The 18,304-nt window shown below is 40.8% G+C and overlaps 2 protein-coding genes across 3 annotated transcripts; one reads left to right on the top strand and one right to left on the bottom strand.

Moving 5' to 3' along the window:
- The first annotated feature begins 1,116 nt into the window (after positions 1 to 1,116).
- On the top strand, positions 1,117 to 8,634 carry LOC114445796 (trichohyalin-like). The gene has a single exon (XM_028421015.1). It carries the CDS (start codon positions 1,124 to 1,126, stop codon positions 8,144 to 8,146), a length of 7,023 nt encoding a protein of 2,340 aa, XP_028276816.1. The 5' UTR covers positions 1,117 to 1,123; the 3' UTR covers positions 8,147 to 8,634.
- Positions 8,635 to 12,699: 4,065 nt separating this feature from the next.
- On the bottom strand, positions 12,700 to 18,049 carry LOC114446614 (CLOCK-interacting pacemaker-like). 2 transcript variants are annotated; one of them, XM_028422278.1, is made up of 5 exons: positions 17,920 to 18,049; positions 17,662 to 17,777; positions 16,200 to 16,405; positions 15,735 to 15,913; positions 12,700 to 14,478 (listed from the first exon to the last, which is right to left on the bottom strand). In XM_028422278.1, exons 3-5 carry the CDS (start codon positions 16,396 to 16,398, stop codon positions 13,216 to 13,218), a joined length of 1,641 nt encoding a protein of 546 aa, XP_028278079.1. In that variant the 5' UTR covers positions 16,399 to 16,405; positions 17,662 to 17,777; positions 17,920 to 18,049; the 3' UTR covers positions 12,700 to 13,215. The 2 variants fall into 2 exon arrangements, with proteins under 2 accessions (XP_028278079.1, XP_028278078.1); XM_028422277.1 differs by having other exon boundaries at positions 17,662 to 17,780; positions 17,920 to 18,038.
- Positions 18,050 to 18,304: the final 255 nt, after the last annotated feature.

The following is an 18,304-nucleotide window of genomic DNA, read 5'->3' as shown; positions in this document are numbered from 1 at the left end:
AACTAAATGATCTTAGTGTAAAGATGAGAGAAGGTGTACAAACTAAAATGGCCAAATTACAACAAAACACTGAAGATGCACTGCAGCTGCACTCCACGCTGGAAGAAAATCTTGCAGCCCTCAATGACCAGAAAGAAAACATGGCTTCTTACACTGAAACCTTGGGGAGAGAGAAGGAAGCTATGATAAGTCTACTGTCAGATATGGTGACTCACAGAGAAGTCATGGAAAATGAATGGAAGAAACAGTTTGACCTTGATCGGCCAGATCTTGATAAACTGGCAACAGACCTGAAAAAGGAAAGAGAAGTTCTGGATAGAGAGAGTGAGGTGCTGAACAGAGAGAAAATGGACTTGGAACTGCTGAGGTCTGACATCCAAAAACAAATGGACATGTTAGAACAAGAGAAAGAAACAATAAAGGAAGAAAAGAACAAGATGGAAATCACAAGGACTGAGATGCAAAACATGAAAGAACATGCAGACACTTTATTTGATGAGATACTCAGTGAGAAAGAGCAACAATGAAGTCCTGAAACGTCAGCTTCAAACACAAAGAGAGAAACTGGAGGACATCATGAATGTGATTACCTCAAGACAAAAAGAACAAGAACGTAATAATGAGGAGGTAAAAAGACAAAGAGAGGAACTGGAAACCATCCAGAAGTCTATGGAAGCAGACAGACAGGAAGTGGACGATCTCAGAAAGACTGCCAATGAGAAGAAAGCAGAGGCTGATGCTGCCATGAAGAGTCTCAATGAAGACAAAGAACTGGTCTCTCAGATGAAGATTGACATTGACAAAGAAAGAGAAATACTGCTGAGTGAAAAAGACAGAATTGAAGGAGAAAGATCTGACCTGAGAATGACAGAAGATCAACTGATTGATAAAATGAGAGCAATGGAAATTCTGAGGGTAAAACTAAATGATCTTAGTGTAAAGATGAGAGAAGGTGTACAAACTAAAATGGCCAAATTACAACAAAACACTGAAGATGCACTGCAGCTGCACTCCACGCTGGAAGAAAATCTTGCAGCCCTCAATGACCAGAAAGAAAACATGGCTTCTTACACTGAAACCTTGGGGAGAGAGAAGGAAGCTATGATAAGATCTACTGTCAGATATGGTGACTCACAGAGAAGTCATGGAAAATGAATGGAAGAAACAGTTTGACCTTGATCGGCCAGATCTTGATAAACTGACAACAGACCTGAAAAAGGAAAGAGAAGTTCTGGATAGAGAGAGTGAGGTGCTGAACAGAGAGAAAATGGACTTGGAACTGCTGAGGTCTGACATCCAAAAACAAATGGACATGTTAGAACAAGAGAAAGAAACAATAAAGGAAGAAAAGAACAAGATGGAAATCACAAGGACTGAGATGCAAAACAGGAAAGAACATGCAGACACTTTATTTGATGAGATACTCAGTGAGAAAGACAACAATGAAGTCCTGAAACGTCAGCTTCAAACACAAAGAGAGAAACTGGAGGACATCATGAATGTGATTACCTCAAGACAAAAAGAACAAGAACGTAATAATGAGGAGGTAAAAAGACAAAGAGAGGAACTGGAAACCATCCAGAAGTCTATGGAAGCAGACAGACAGGAAGTGGAAGATCTGAGAAAGACTGCCAATGAGAAGAAAGCAGAGGCTGATGCTGCCATGAAGAGTCTCAATGAAGACAAAGAACTGGTCTCTCAGATGAAGATTGACATTGACAAAGAAAGAGAAATACTGCTGAGTGAAAAAGACAGAATTGAAGGAGAAAGATCTGACCTGAGAATGACAGAAGATCAACTGATTGATAAAATGAGAGCAATGGAAATTCTGAGGGTAAAACTAAATGATCTTAGTGTAAAGATGAGAGAAGGTGTACAAACTAAAATGGCCAAATTACAACAAAACACTGAAGATGCACTGCAGCTGCACTCCAAGCTGGAAGAAAATCTTGCAGCCCTCAATGACCAGAAAGAAAACATGGCTTCTTACACTGAAACCTTGGGGAGAGAGAGGGAAGCTCTGATAAGTCTACTGTCAGATATGGTGACTCACAGAGAAGTCATGGAAAATGAATGGAAGAAACAGTTTGACCTTGATCGGCCAGATCTTGATAAACTGACAACAGACCTGAAAAAGGAAAGAGAAGTTCTGGATAGAGAGAGTGAGGTGCTGAACAGAGAGAAAATGGACTTGGAACTGCTGAGGTCTGACATCCAAAAACAAATGGACATGTTAGAACAAGAGAAAGAAACAATAAAGGAAGAAAAGAACAAGATGGAAATCACAAGGACTGAGATGCAAAACAGGAAAGAACATGCAGACACTTTATTTGATGAGATACTCAGTGAGAAAGACAACAATGAAGTCCTGAAACGTCAGCTTCAAACACAAAGAGAGAAACTGGAGGACATCATGAATGTGATTACCTCAAGACAAAAAGAACAAGAACGTAATAATGAGGAGGTAAAAAGACAAAGAGAGGAACTGGAAACCATCCAGAAGTCTATGGAAGCAGACAGACAGGAAGTGGACGATCTCAGAAAGACTGCCAATAAGAAGAAAGCAGAGGCTGATGCTGCCATGAAGAGTCTCAATGAAGACAAAGAACTGGTCTCTCAGATGAAGATTGACATTGACAAAGAAAGAGAAATACTGCTGAGTGAAAAAGACAGAATTGAAGGAGAAAGATCTGACCTGAGAATGACAGAAGATCAACTGATTGATAAAATGAGAGCAATGGAAATTCTGAGGGTAAAACTAAATGATCTTAGTGTAAAGATGAGAGAAGGTGTACAAACTAAAATGGCCAAATTACAACAAAACACTGAAGATGCACTGCAGCTGCACTCCACGCTGGAAGAAAATCTTGCAGCCCTCAATGACCAGAAAGAAAACATGGCTTCTTACACTGAAACCTTGGGGAGAGAGAAGGAAGCTATGATAAGTCTACTGTCAGATATGGTGACTCACAGAGAAGTCATGGAAAATGAATGGAAGAAACAGTTTGACCTTGATCGGCCAGATCTTGATAAACTGACAACAGACCTGAAAAAGGAAAGAGAAGTTCTGGATAGAGAGAGTGAGGTGCTGAACAGAGAGAAAATGGACTTGGAACTGCTGAGGTCTGACATCCAAAAACAAATGGACATGTTAGAACAAGAGAAAGAAACAATAAAGGAAGAAAAGAACAAGATGGAAATCACAAGGACTGAGATGCAAAACAGGAAAGAACATGCAGACACTTTATTTGATGAGATACTCAGTGAGAAAGACAACAATGAAGTCCTGAAACGTCAGCTTCAAACACAAAGAGAGAAACTGGAGGACATCATGAATGTGATTACCTCAAGACAAAAAGAACAAGAACGTAATAATGAGGAGGTAAAAAGACAAAGAGAGGAACTGGAAACCATCCAGAAGTCTATGGAAGCAGACAGACAGGAAGTGGACGATCTCAGAAAGACTGCCAATAAGAAGAAAGCAGAGGCTGATGCTGCCATGAAGAGTCTCAATGAAGACAAAGAACTGGTCTCTCAGATGAAGATTGACATTGACAAAGAAAGAGAAATACTGCTGAGTGAAAAAGACAGAATTGAAGGAGAAAGATCTGACCTGAGAATGACAGAAGATCAACTGATTGATAAAATGAGAGCAATGGAAATTCTGAGGGTAAAACTAAATGATCTTAGTGTAAAGATGAGAGAAGGTGTACAAACTAAAATGGCCAAATTACAACAAAACACTGAAGATGCACTGCAGCTGCACTCCACGCTGGAAGAAAATCTTGCAGCCCTCAATGACCAGAAAGAAAACATGGCTTCTTACACTGAAACCTTGGGGAGAGAGAAGGAAGCTATGATAAGTCTACTGTCAGATATGGTGACTCACAGAGAAGTCATGGAAAATGAATGGAAGAAACAGTTTGACCTTGATCGGCCAGATCTTGATAAACTGACAACAGACCTGAAAAAGGAAAGAGAAGTTCTGGATAGAGAGAGTGAGGTGCTGAACAGAGAGAAAATGGACTTGGAACTGCTGAGGTCTGACATCCAAAAACAAATGGACATGTTAGAACAAGAGAAAGAAACAATAAAGGAAGAAAAGAACAAGATGGAAATCACAAGGACTGAGATGCAAAACAGGAAAGAACATGCAGACACTTTATTTGATGAGATACTCAGTGAGAAAGACAACAATGAAGTCCTGAAACGTCAGCTTCAAACACAAAGAGAGAAACTGGAGGACATCATGAATGTGATTACCTCAAGACAAAAAGAACAAGAACGTAATAATGAGGAGGTAAAAAGACAAAGAGAGGAACTGGAAACCATCCAGAAGTCTATGGAAGCAGACAGACAGGAAGTGGACGATCTCAGAAAGACTGCCAATAAGAAGAAAGCAGAGGCTGATGCTGCCATGAAGAGTCTCAATGAAGACAAAGAACTGGTCTCTCAGATGAAGATTGACATTGACAAAGAAAGAGAAATACTGCTGAGTGAAAAAGACAGAATTGAAGGAGAAAGATCTGACCTGAGAATGACAGAAGATCAACTGATTGATAAAATGAGAGCAATGGAAATTCTGAGGGTAAAACTAAATGATCTTAGTGTAAAGATGAGAGAAGGTGTACAAACTAAAATGGCCAAATTACAACAAAACACTGAAGATGCACTGCAGCTGCACTCCACGCTGGAAGAAAATCTTGCAGCCCTCAATGACCAGAAAGAAAACATGGCTTCTTACACTGAAACCTTGGGGAGAGAGAAGGAAGCTATGATAAGTCTACTGTCAGATATGGTGACTCACAGAGAAGTCATGGAAAATGAATGGAAGAAACAGTTTGACCTTGATCGGCCAGATCTTGATAAACTGACAACAGACCTGAAAAAGGAAAGAGAAGTTCTGGATAGAGAGAGTGAGGTGCTGAACAGAGAGAAAATGGACTTGGAACTGCTGAGGTCTGACATCCAAAAACAAATGGACATGTTAGAACAAGAGAAAGAAACAATAAAGGAAGAAAAGAACAAGATGGAAATCACAAGGACTGAGATGCAAAACAGGAAAGAACATGCAGACACTTTATTTGATGAGATACTCAGTGAGAAAGACAACAATGAAGTCCTGAAACGTCAGCTTCAAACACAAAGAGAGAAACTGGAGGACATCATGAATGTGATTACCTCAAGACAAAAAGAACAAGAACGTAATAATGAGGAGGTAAAAAGACAAAGAGAGGAACTGGAAACCATCCAGAAGTCTATGGAAGCAGACAGACAGGAAGTGGAAGATCTGAGAAAGACTGCCAATGAGAAGAAAGCAGAGGCTGATGCTGCCATGAAGAGTCTCAATGAAGACAAAGAACTGGTCTCTCAGATGAAGATTGACATTGACAAAGAAAGAGAAATACTGCTGAGTGAAAAAGACAGAATTGAAGGAGAAAGATCTGACCTGAGAATGACAGAAGATCAACTGATTGATAAAATGAGAGCAATGGAAATTCTGAGGGTAAAACTAAATGATCTTAGTGTAAAGATGAGAGAAGGTGTACAAACTAAAATGGCCAAATTACAACAAAACACTGAAGATGCACTGCAGCTGCACTCCAAGCTGGAAGAAAATCTTGCAGCCCTCAATGACCAGAAAGAAAACATGGCTTCTTACACTGAAACCTTGGGGAGAGAGAGGGAAGCTCTGATAAGTCTACTGTCAGATATGGTGACTCACAGAGAAGTCATGGAAAATGAATGGAAGAAACAGTTTGACCTTGATCGGCCAGATCTTGATAAACTGACAACAGACCTGAAAAAGGAAAGAGAAGTTCTGGATAGAGAGAGTGAGGTGCTGAACAGAGAGAAAATGGACTTGGAACTGCTGAGGTCTGACATCCAAAAACAAATGGACATGTTAGAACAAGAGAAAGAAACAATAAAGGAAGAAAAGAACAAGATGGAAATCACAAGGACTGAGATGCAAAACAGGAAAGAACATGCAGACACTTTATTTGATGAGATACTCAGTGAGAAAGAGAACAATGAAGTCCTGAAACGTCAGCTTCAAACACAAAGAGAGAAACTGGAGGACATCATGAATGTGATTACCTCAAGACAAAAAGAACAAGAACGTAATAATGAGGAGGTAAAAAGACAAAGAGAGGAACTGGAAACCATCCAGAAGTCTATGGAAGCAGACAGACAGGAAGTGGACGATCTCAGAAAGACTGCCAATAAGAAGAAAGCAGAGGCTGATGCTGCCATGAAGAGTCTCAATGAAGACAAAGAACTGGTCTCTCAGATGAAGATTGACATTGACAAAGAAAGAGAAATACTGCTGAGTGAAAAAGACAGAATTGAAGGAGAAAGATCTGACCTGAGAATGACAGAAGATCAAATGATTGATAAAATGAGAGCAATGGAAATTCTGAGGGTAAAACTCAATGATCTTAGTGTAAAGATGAGAGAAGGTGTACAAACTAAAATGGCCAAATTACAACAAAACACTGAAGATGCACTGCAGCTGCACTCCACACTGGAAGAAAATCTTGCAGCCCTCAATGACCAGAAAGAAAACATGGCTTCTTACACTGAAACCTTGGGGAGAGAGAAGGAAGCTATGATAAGTCTACTGTCAGATATGGTGACTCACAGAGAAGTCATGGAAAATAAATGGAAGAAAAAAGCTGACCTCCAAAGAAAAAAGTTTAATCAATTGGCACCAATGCTAATCCAACAGAAAGAAAATCTGAACAGAGAGACCGAGATGTTGAGCAGAGAAAAAATGCACTTGGAATTGATGAGGTCTGACATCCAGAAACAAATTGACACCATAGAACATGACAAACAATTTATAAAGAAAGAGAAATACAAGATAAAAACTTCAGAATGTCAGATTCGAAAGAGGCAATCTCTCAGCAATAGCCTCCCTGATAAGCTGAACCAAGAAATGGTCCAACCGCTTCAAATTACAGAAGATCATCAAGGTGAAGGCACGTCTTCTAATGATAGAATGTGGACTGTTGAAGAACTTTCTGATCTTAAACTCAGACACAAACACCTTGACAGTGCATTGGAATTATTGGCCATTATTAAAGGAAAACTTTCACGTATGAATGAAAGGATACATGACAGTCTCAGAGAGATTAAGGTCAAGTTAGAGAAGGAACAGGGAAACATACTTCAGGTCATCTCTTTATTGGAAAGCAAGTTTGATGAAATTGATAAGCAGAAAGAAGAGATTATTGCTCACTATAACCAGATACAACAAGAAAAGAAACATGTGGAGGTCAGAAAGTTAGATCAGGCAGTGCAGACTGAGGTGTTAGGCAAAGAGTCACTCTTTGATCAGGATGTTGGAACAAAGGATTTGCATAAAGTGAAAGATCCAGAACGTTTGTATTCAGATAATACGATCCAGACTCATGAATTTGAACATCAGGATATGTCTGAGGAACATAAGGGTCGGTACTGCAAGTCGGTGAGGGAAAGTCTAGCCACAGTAGGAGAAAATGAAGAGGACAATGTAGAGAAAATAAATTATTCTACACCATTCAAGTTGTTAGCAGAGAAAGATGACTTAACAGATGTGGAAATGTCAAAAAGTGATCGTTTGCGAAAGATCTGGAAAGCTACTACAGTGGAACGACGGGAGATCAATCATATGAAGCACAGGAGTCTTGAGATGAAAAACAACTTAGAGAAAAGAATAAAGGTTGTCACTCACTTTGTCAAAAAAACAATATCACAAGAAAAGACAACAGCGGAGAAGACAAATTTAGAAAAAACTAAGGACACCTTGTCACAAAATGACTGGGTAAGAGACAACCAATCACTTGAAAGACACACAGCCCTCCAAGAACTTAAGGTTTCCGTGCTCAGTGAGATTGAGAAACTCCGAATCAAAGACGAGTCCAGGACACTGACAACTTGCGACAAAGCTAATCAAACAGTTCAGGTGAATCTAACTACAGCAGGAGCAACAATGCATGCACCACAAGAAACATCTAGCAAAATCATTCAAGGGCAGAGGCAGGAAGAAGACACAGAAGCAAATCCAGACACAACCAGTGGACTCCTCTGTCAGCTCCGGCATTACTGCTATCGCCGCTGCTGTTGTGTGTGCGGTAAACAAATGTGCTTAAAAGAGCACTGAAGGTCGATCGTAGGTCAGGATCATTTTGGTTGTTCCACTTTAGGGTATTCTACTTAACTACTTCCTTGTGATAAAATTGTACACACATATTAATTACCATATTAAAGTTTGAGATACAAAAACAAAGATTACAACCTTAAGGTAAACTTTTCTAATATATAAGGTCATTTTTTTAATAATTAGTACAGAGGCTTTTGTACATATTGTGTGGAGTTTGTGAGCTTTGCAGTGTGTTCACAAACATACCAAAGCCTATATTATCTTATTTAGGGAAATAAATTATCAGTGTTGTATTTTTAGTTTGTAGTTGTCCTGCAATATAAACTTTTCAATGTAATAACCTCCTTTCACATATCAACAAAAAACCTTTAATCATTATCATATATCTTACTTTTATGTGTTGTTTTATTGTGTTTTTAATTATATATATTAATTTATTTATGTTTACAAAATATATGTACATCGTCAGCATTAAAGCAAACAAAGAAAGAGCAAAGAGCCTACAAAAGTTTTACCAGAGAATACACAAATGTTTGTACTCAAATTAAAAAAAAAAGGTTTTAAATCATTTGTCTTTGAATAAAGATTCGTTTGTCAAAATAAACTACTCATGAGAAAAGAATTTCTTTTATTATTTAAATGTAGGGGGAAAATGATGATTCGCTGTGGCGACCCCTGACGGAACAGCCAAAAGTAGGGGAATATGCAAATATAAGAGAAGAAATGTTATGATGATCTATCTCTTACATAACGGATGTGAAGACTGTGCTTCACCGCTAGAATAGGGGCAAGTTTCTTCCACTGAATGGCATCGTGAAGGTCTCTGGCACTTCCTATTTCAGTGGAAAATGGCAACCGAGAGAGAGCCATATGTTGTTGTTGAAATATGTTGCAGCTACCACCATCAAGCCAACGTGTAGGGCTCTGCGTTGCCGTGGAGGTAACGCCGTTAACTCACAGTAGTATAAATCAGGCTTGACGTCCTCCTTGAGTCACCAGCTGGTAAGACATCAGTGATGTTCTGGTGATGTAAGAACATTTGCATGTTAGAAATGAGCCTGACCATGGAGGGTAGTACATTTGATGGATGAAAAGAACAATCACACAATTACAGCCACATATAAAGTACCTGATCATATCTGGCAAATTTATGTCATTCCTTAAAATGTGACTATGGAACAGTTGAGAGCATTCATTCAAAATTAAGAAAAGTAATTAAAATGTAATCAAATGTAATTCGTTACATTACTTTGATAAAGTAATTAATTTAATTAAAGTAAAATAGTTACACTACTATTACATTTTTAACGGGGTAACTTGTAATTGTAACCAATTACATATCTTAAGTAATCTTCCCAACACTGGTTGGGGGCTACTGACAGCAAGTCTCTGTTGAGGTTGTCACAGGGAGCTACGTCACGACCTCGACCTGCGTCGAGACCCTGCACATTCCACGCCACTACAAGGATTACCCATCATTCCAGAGTGACATCCTGGCTTCTGTCTCTGCCACACAGCATTTGGTTTAGTGTGAACATAACACTTGATGTTTCCACACATTTCAAGCTTTATGTCCATTAAAACGTGTTACATTAGTTGTATAAAAAGGCATAAGTGCCTTGTAATACAGTGCTTTTAAACCGTAAACCAGAGCTATTAAAACCTCTGCCAATTTTACACACCTGCTCAAATATGCATGTTTTGATACACATATATATTACAAGTTTATAATGCTTAGTATGTTTACTCGAAGAAGTCATTTTCATTCAAAGGGTTAAAGTGAGGCATCTGGACTTGTAGAGTTTTCTTGAAGATGTTTCTCTGCTCCTCCATCGGCTTCATCAGTTCTGTTTACTTGACACAGGTAAGTATGAAGACATTTAAAACTATTGTTTGAGTTTCACACAGATCCACCTACTGAGGACTTCCAGCTCATATAAACCATGTTTCCCCACCAAACAGATAGAACTGATAAAGCTGCTTGGAGGAGCAGAGAAACATCTTCAAGAAAAATCTACAATCGCCAAAAATTATTGCTCTGATATGTATAGGTGAGTTTTGAGGCAGTTTTTAGGACAAGGTGGTGGTAGAGGGGATGAGGGCTAAATGAATCATATTAAACAGCATATATCCTTATTGTGCCACACTACACTATCTGAACTGAAATGTTGGCAGCCATTCAGGGCTTAATAGCAATCAGGCAATTATGTCAAACAAGAAGGAAATAACTAGAGAATCAAATAGTACATAAATAAGTAAGTAAACTAAGGTGCAAAGAAAACATTCAAAATAAAATTCAACAATAGTAAAAAACACAATAAAACCCAGTTAACTGAAAGCTTGTCTAAATAAAAGTGTCTTCAGCTGTTGGCCACAGAGAGAGAGAGAGGACCAGAGTGAAAAAACAAATCAGGGGTAGAGCATAGACAGCAAGGTAATCTCTGGCATTAGTTTGGGACAAAAATCTCCCCTCAGCTCCAATAAGATGCAATGGAAATTGACTCCACATCTTTTACACATGGAACAACACATGGAGAAGGCAGCTGCAGTCTGGGACACTTCGGGCAGCTTTGACTCACTCACTCACACACACGTCGCCATGTAGACAAAAACACACAAGGCACACAGAGGACCTATATCCTACTTATTTATCTGACTGACATTCTATCTGTTATATGCATCACAGCTGTTTGCTACTTTTCCACATTAAAATTCTGCAGCCTGATCTTCTTTTAAGCTTCAGGGATTATTACAGCCTCAGACAGGTCATGCAGTGGAAGGTCAGGCAGGAGGCTTGTGCTGTCGACATGTTGTGTGTTTGTTGTATTTCTGCTGTAGAGTTGGACATTCAACATTAAAATGACTCAAACCGTTTCATGTTAGATCATTTTAGCTGGGTTGGGTTTAGAGCAAAACACTACATCCGAATGTTACAACATAATCTTTGTAGGAGCCATGAAGTTAACCTGTAATTGCTTTTGTTTGTCGCTAGATGGCAGCTTAGGGTTGGTGAGGCTTAAAATGAACACAGGTGATTCAGGTGAGCAGATCAGACAGGTCTGGGAGCGGGGAGGTCGTACGGGTTTTAGCTGACCTGTTTTGTCCGTTTGTAATCATGACCAAATATGTTTTTTTAACAATAAACGGTAACCTCACCCAAAGATTATGATGCATCAAACGATTCATTTTGGAAATATCAGCGCGTAGGAAAACAACATCCCCTGCACTCAACCGAGTGGCTGAAGGCTGGTAAAATAGCCACTACAATCTTTAACATCATTTTGAGCCTAAGAATAGTTAACAAGTAAAAATACATTAGTTTTACATGGCTTGGCTAAATTGGCAATTCTGGAAGGCATTATAGCTCAGGTTTCTTTCACAGCACTGCCCTCTACTGGTGAAACAGGGGACCTAGCCTATCATGCAAGCGGTGGATACTGTGCAATGACATATACCTGTGTGTGAAGTTAGGTTTCCATGGTCCACATGTTGCATAGATAGATGAGGAACACTGGAACCAAGCAGAGCTCTGTCTCTTTCACATCGCATATTGTCGTATACAACATGGTCGACTCAGAAGGGTTTTAAAAGTTGTTTTACTAAAACAGAAAGTGTTGAATTATTTATGTTAATGATGACATACCTATCTACTTATATCTGGCATTATGTGTCGTTGCCAGTTTACTCTACAGTTATACAGTGGATTGTGTGTAAAAGTACCTGTTTCACAAGACTAGAATATAATACTTATTACTTTTTAGCATTTCATCTCATGCTTGTTTTTCTTAATCAGCACAAAAGACACAATTTCAATAAGCAGATTTATTATACGGACATGTCAGAAAGCACATCCATGCCTTTTACCTGATGACGGCGATGAAGATCAGTGCCCAACATCTACAATCCAATCTAGAATCTAATCTAGAATTAATAAAAATCTATAAATTAAATGTCTACATCCAAATGCAGATTTACATACACACTCAAGCACACCCATCATTCAGTCATAACTAAGAGAAAAATAGAATAAAAACATAGTGAGGCATTGCCAACTACTGGACTGTTTTATCAGGAGCTTGACATGTCTGTACAAGATGATCAATGAACACATCCATGAGCTACATTCTCAGGTGTGACAGCCAAATGTTGAAAAGCCACTTTCTGAGCAGCAACACCAGAGAACACATACTCTTACCAATCATACACAATATAACTGGTGTGATCACTGACTACCACCCAAAGTTATACTTGAAATGTTGGCTAGCGAGAACCGCTATGTATAGTTGATTAGAATTGTATACCTACTTTGACAAAAATGAATATATACAATGCAGATGTTATTAAACCATCACTGCAAAATGGCGTGTTTGTCAGTCAATTTGAATCATTGCATCAAATACATTTCTATCATCAAACCTCTGGAGGCTGAGGTGAGAAAGAAAACGTGCAATTAATGCATAAAGTGGATTTATATTATATATTTGCTCTACATTCATAGAAGATAAATGATGATTGTGGCTGTTGTTGAGGCATTGGTTTACCTGCTGTTTTTTCAGTACACCAAACCTCAGATCACCAGTAATGATCTAAAATGCAATAATGTACAGTAAGGCATTGGGAGCATTAAGTTTGCCCTACTGTAACAAACACATCAATCAAAGGAGAAAAAAACGTATTACTTTTTCAACACTGTAACAGTAAAATAATGTGCTGCCACGTTGCAATGCTGATGGCTGTGGTAATAATGTTAAAACAAAAGGGGTGCTAGTAGAAGCATTAAAACACATATAAGGCCTGTGACACTAAAGCAGGTAAACTCTTATTTGGATTTTTTTTTTTTAAATAACTGCACTCAGAACTTCCGCAACACACCTGAGTGGTAGACAACAAATCTTGATTCATATTTAAGCAGACATGTTTTTTAATTGTCTCCTGTCGACAGAAGGCAAGAATATAGATAAAAAATGGCCACCTACATAGGTTCAACTTCCGTTGGTTTTATAAAATTCAAACAATTCAAACCCATGCTCTACAGTACTAGATCTGCTTGATTCTTGTACATGTTTTTTCTAGAGGAGATAGTCACTGTATGTTGAGCTCTCTGGAAACATAGTGAGGTCACTCAGGTCTTTGTCTGTGCCTGTCTGTGTGTGTCCCTGCTCAGGGAAAGAAACAGAGAGGGAGGTGGCTATGGGGTTCAAAGGTCCGTCAGCATGCTCTGTTCCTTCTGTATCCGGTGAAGGTGCAAAGAGTGGAGAGGGTGGTGATGTCCCATTTTCTATGCTGTGTAAAGACACAACCTGTGTTGGGCTGCCATGTGTAGTGGTTCTTGGGCTGTCATCCTTCTCTGTGTCAGTCTCGGTCTTGCCCTGTAGGTGGCTGCTGCTGAGCACTTTTAAGTTGTGCAGGTCTAAGCATGGGTAGGAGCCTGACTCGCTCATGGCCTGGAGGAGTTTGCTCAGGCTGTCTGAACCTTTGGGGCTCCCGTTTTGGCTAGACTGGGCTATATGGCAGAGAAGATGCGTATGCTGACGGAGCTGGGTGATTTCCCTTTCTGTGGCAGCATTCTGCTTCAGCAGCTCCTTGGTGCGCAGTGTGATAGCCAGCAGCCCTGACTGGTTGAGGATTTCTGCTGTGTTGAGAAAACGGCGCTGGCGTGTGCTCGATTTGTCCAGAGGCAGGTGATATGGGCTGTGAGCTGCTGAAGATGAAGGAGACGATGAAGAAGGAGAGGAGGACGAGGGAGAGTCAGAGGAAGCAGGCGGTGAAGGTGTTTGGGAGCTAGAGATGGAGGGTGAGCTCACAGTGTCAGGGCCTGAGCTTTGTCGGTAGTGGTGGGACTTATGTTGGGTGGAGGAAGCGTGGCTGGACAGCGAGCAGTGAGAGGAGCCTTTGTGCTGAGAAGGTGCTCGGCCCTCTTTCTGATACGGCTGCTGGGCCATCAGGAGGTGGCTGGTGGTAGACACAGCCTCTCTCTTCTCTTCCTCAGTGCACACTCTCTTACTTTGGCTCTGGCCATCATTGCCGCTCTCTTTACTCCCCTTAAACCATGTGGTACCTTTGCCCTCATGGATCTCCTTCCTAGGGTGGGGGGCTATGCGAGGGTAAGAATTCAGGATAGGCAGGTATGAGTTCTTGCTGCTGTGGTTGCCTCCTTTTTTATTGTGACTTTGTGGTGGAGGACTGGACAAATGTGTTGAAGTGCAGGAAGAAGGGGCAGGCATTGCTGTCTGCTGGATCAGTAACAACTGAGTGGGTGCTTTGGCATTGGCCAGGCTATGCCAACCTCCGCCCCATGCCATGGGGCCATGCAGAAGTTGCTCTGGTCTAGACTGTATCACCAGGAGGTTGTGAGCAGGGTTTTATGTGAGCAACAATAACAGAACAAAGAAAAGGAAGAGATGGGAAAGAAGGTTAAAGTTACAAAGTAGAAGCAGCAATGTAGCAAACAATACCTGGGTCATTTAACAGGAGAGAGGAGGCACCCTCAAATATAGTGCTACTTTATCTTTAGCTACAACTCAATGCATTCAGGCATCTAGACATGGTGAAGATGATATGATGGGCTGGTCAGAGTATTTCAGAAATCTCCAATCTGCTCATCTACTGGGATTTTCACACACAACCATCTCAGAGAATGATCAGAAAAATGACTTGGTGGTTTGAGAGGTCAGGGGAGAATGGTCAAACTGCTTCCAAATGATAGAAAGGCAACAGTAACTCAAAAAATAACAACTCTTTACAATCAAGGTATACCATCTCTGAATGCACAACACATCAAACCCTGAAGCAGCAGAAGACCACGCCAGGCACCACTCCTAAGCACAGCAGGCTTATGCTACAATTCACACAGGCTCAGCAAAATCGGACAATAGTAGACTGGAGAAATGTAGCCTGGTGTGATGAGTCTTGATTCCATCTGCCACATTCAGATGAAAGAATCAGAATTTGTTGTAAATAACATGAAAGCATGAATCCATCCTGCCTCCTAGAGTTCAGGTACTCAGTTCCTCAAGAGTTCAGGCTGCTACTGCTGTAAAGGTGTGGGGGAGGTGTTCTTGGCACACTTTAACCCCTTAATACCAAGTGAGCATCCTTTACACGCCTACCTGATTGTTGCTGAGCATCTCTTTATGAGCACAGTGCACCATCCTGTGATGAATACTCCAAGCAGGACAATGCACCATGTCACTGAGCTCAAATCATCTCAAACTGCTTTCTTGAACATAACAGTGAGTTCACTGTTCTACAACGGCCTCCACAGCCAGCAGACCTCAGTCCAATAGAGCATTTTTGGGATGTGCTAGAACGGGAGAGTTGCATCATGGATGTGCAGCCGAAAACTCTGCAGCAACTGTATGATGCTGTCATGTCAATATGGAGCTAAATCCCAGAGCAATGTCTCCAACACTGTGTTCAATCTATGCCATCAAAAATCAGGGCAGTTCATCAAGACAAAAAGGGGCTCCAACCTGGTACTAGCAGGTGTACATAATAAAGAGTCCAGTTATTTTGTGATTACTTTAAAAAATATTTTTCATGATATCTTTAAGAAATGGCAAACAGTATGTGTGAGTGTGTATCTCACCGGTTTGACCACCAGGTTCTTGATGACGTAAATGGGGGTGAGCTCCTCATAAGGGGTCATGCTGGGGCCCGCAGCATTTGTGCTGGTATTGTTGGAGATTTTGCTGCCATCCAGCTGAGGTTCACTCACACTGCTGCGCTGGTCATCCACATCAGTGTGCACAGAGTCAGAGCCTGCCTCTGAGGAGACACACAGCATGTACTGCACCAACACAAAGTATGTCTATAAAAGACACTGAGAATTCCTTCTTTTAATATTTGATGTTAAATGTCAGATGCATCAGTTGGTTGAAACACTTAATAAATACAAAACAGGGAAATTATACCTATATTTATATCCCGATATATACTATCAACAGTGATAATCTGAACCATGGGCACTGCCACCATGACAGGCAGAAACACATTCATATTTATCCGATTGAATCAACAGGGTGTGTGTCATATCCCGACCTGTTCAGCTCACCTGAGTACCCCGAGTCTTTTTCGGAGTCCTTCTCAGAACTGCAGTGCAGCATGTGGTTGCTCACATCCCCCATTCCGGTGGACTCTCGGTGGGCGCTTCCCTGAGATGCCCGCAGAGTGGCACTGTTACTTCTATCCTTGGCGTTCTTAGAGGAGCTCCGGGCAGCGCGCTCCCCGAAATGTCCCTGTTCCTTTGGCATTTCACGACTGAAAAAACGAAATTAAACTGTTGAAATTACTGAATATTGTGAAGAAAGTCACAAGAAGAAGTGCTAGATAATATAATTCTAGTTACATTAATTAATTAATTCTAGATACATAATACTATTTACATAAAACATTGAAACCTTTCTGTTGTTTCTAACGTCTTGACATATTGTATCATACTGTTTACCAAGTCTACACTGCTCACAGTGCAACAGAACATTTATGACTTTCTCTTTGAACTCATGTTTGTTCAACCAGTGTTTCACACTACACCAGGTCTCAAAATGAAAACACCTGCCACAACAATATCTAACTTGTAATGCTTTATTTAACTCATCTAAAATAAGATAAGATAATATAAGGAGGAAATCCTTTTTCAAATGATTTAAATTCATATATAAGAGTATAAATAAAAAAACACATTTTGTCATGTACAGGGTCACAGGGGCTGGAGTCCAGCTGTCATAGGCAAGAGGTGGGTACAACCCTGGACAGGTCACCGGTCCATAGCAAGAGTAACACAGAAACTAAACAACAGCCTCATGGTTCCTTTGGATATAAATACGATCCACATGTCAGCAGCATGGACATGACCTGTCTGTGACTGAGTGCCTGTCCACAGGACCAGCACATAATGTGTTCTTTAATGTTTCATATTTCAGCCCATGGCAACAAATACCGTACAACCTACACAAAGCATGTCAGTCAATAAAGAAATGTGTAGAGTGGAAGAAAATCTGCTGATGGCAAAAGAAATGTACCTCTGTACATTTAAATTGGTGTGTTATCTACAGTTAACCACCTAATTATACTAGTTTAAAACAAAGCTGACTTTTGAATGTAGAACTCTTCAATCCTTCAGGGCTATATCAATACTTTCATAACTTTATTTATCCGACCACTCCGCGTGCACTGGTGGGTGACAGGTTAGTGAGGGTCCGTCCACTCGTGGCAGCGCTGGTGTCCGTCATGCGCGTCTCTGTAAACATGTCAGCGTGCACACGGCGACAAGGGTGCGGGGGGGGGGGGCTTGATAAGATGGTCCATGTCATGATTATTAAGTCCCGCCCCCGACAACAATGTTATATAATACACTGCTGTGGAACAACACGAGCCTGCTGTAAAACCCGCATGCGGCCACATTCATCATCTGTATTAACACGTTATTATATGAAGAGTTCACCGACAACAGCTGACGACACAGTGCACGCGCACCACGCAGCCTGAAGTTAGGATAGTTTGAAACACTTACTCACCGGTCAGTGTTTTATCCACGCAACAAGAAAACACAGCTCCGCGGGAAAAGAAGCATTTTCATCTTTGGAGTGTGCGGAGGCGAACACCTCCTCCTCCTCCTCCTCCTCCTCTGGAGCTGCTGGAGTTACATGAAAACAAGATAAATACACATACACAGCACGTCACACCAACAAAGTACAGAAGCTCTCACTTCAGTCACACACGCACAAAGTACAGAGACTCTCTCACCCACACACGCACACATTAGAGAGGTTCACCTAATATATGCACTGCTGCATGATGAAGCTGCTGTCCACACCGAAGACCTGCTCCAGGAAACACGGCCTGTCTGACGGTCTACTGAAAACCTCCATCATGTCCATTTGCGTAAGCCACGCCTGCTGTTACATATTAATGAGCTCCCTGGTGACGTAACGCCAGAGATTTGGCCAATTCCGTGCCGAGACACGTGTTTCGGGGGTGACGTCGGACAGGCCACGTGAAAGCTGCGCTGTGGTAGGCTGCCACTGGACTGGGTTTTGTTGTAAGTTGTAAGCAGACCGTGCCGCACAGGCAGCAGGTGATTCCACTCCACAGAAGCAGACATGTGTAATTGAAGAACATACTAAAGCTGCTGGAGCCGTGCTAATAGCAACAAACAAA

This window comes from Parambassis ranga, chromosome 14, assembly GCF_900634625.1.
Source record: "Parambassis ranga chromosome 14, fParRan2.1, whole genome shotgun sequence".
Lineage (NCBI taxonomy): Eukaryota > Metazoa > Chordata > Actinopteri > Ambassidae > Parambassis > Parambassis ranga.
Note: the sequence above shows the minus strand (reverse complement) of the source record. Positions and strands in the feature narration are given on the sequence as shown.

What these genes read in the sequence shown, in the direction of transcription:
- LOC114445796 (XM_028421015.1), top strand. Translation starts at nt 1,124, where the DNA reads ATGGTGACTCACAGAGAAGTCATGGAAAATGAATGGAAGAAACAGTTT.
- LOC114446614 (XM_028422278.1), bottom strand. Translation starts at nt 16,398, where the DNA reads ATGCCAAAGGAACAGGGACATTTCGGGGAGCGCGCTGCCCGGAGCTCC. An exon ending in AAAAGACTCGGGGTACTCAG is followed by an intron (nt 15,914 to 16,199) that starts GTGAGCTGAACA and finishes GTGTCTCCTCAG; the next exon opens with AGGCAGGCTCTGACTCTGTG. An exon ending in AGAACCTGGTGGTCAAACCG is followed by an intron (nt 14,479 to 15,734) that starts GTGAGATACACA and finishes CTGGTGATACAG; the next exon opens with TCTAGACCAGAGCAACTTCT.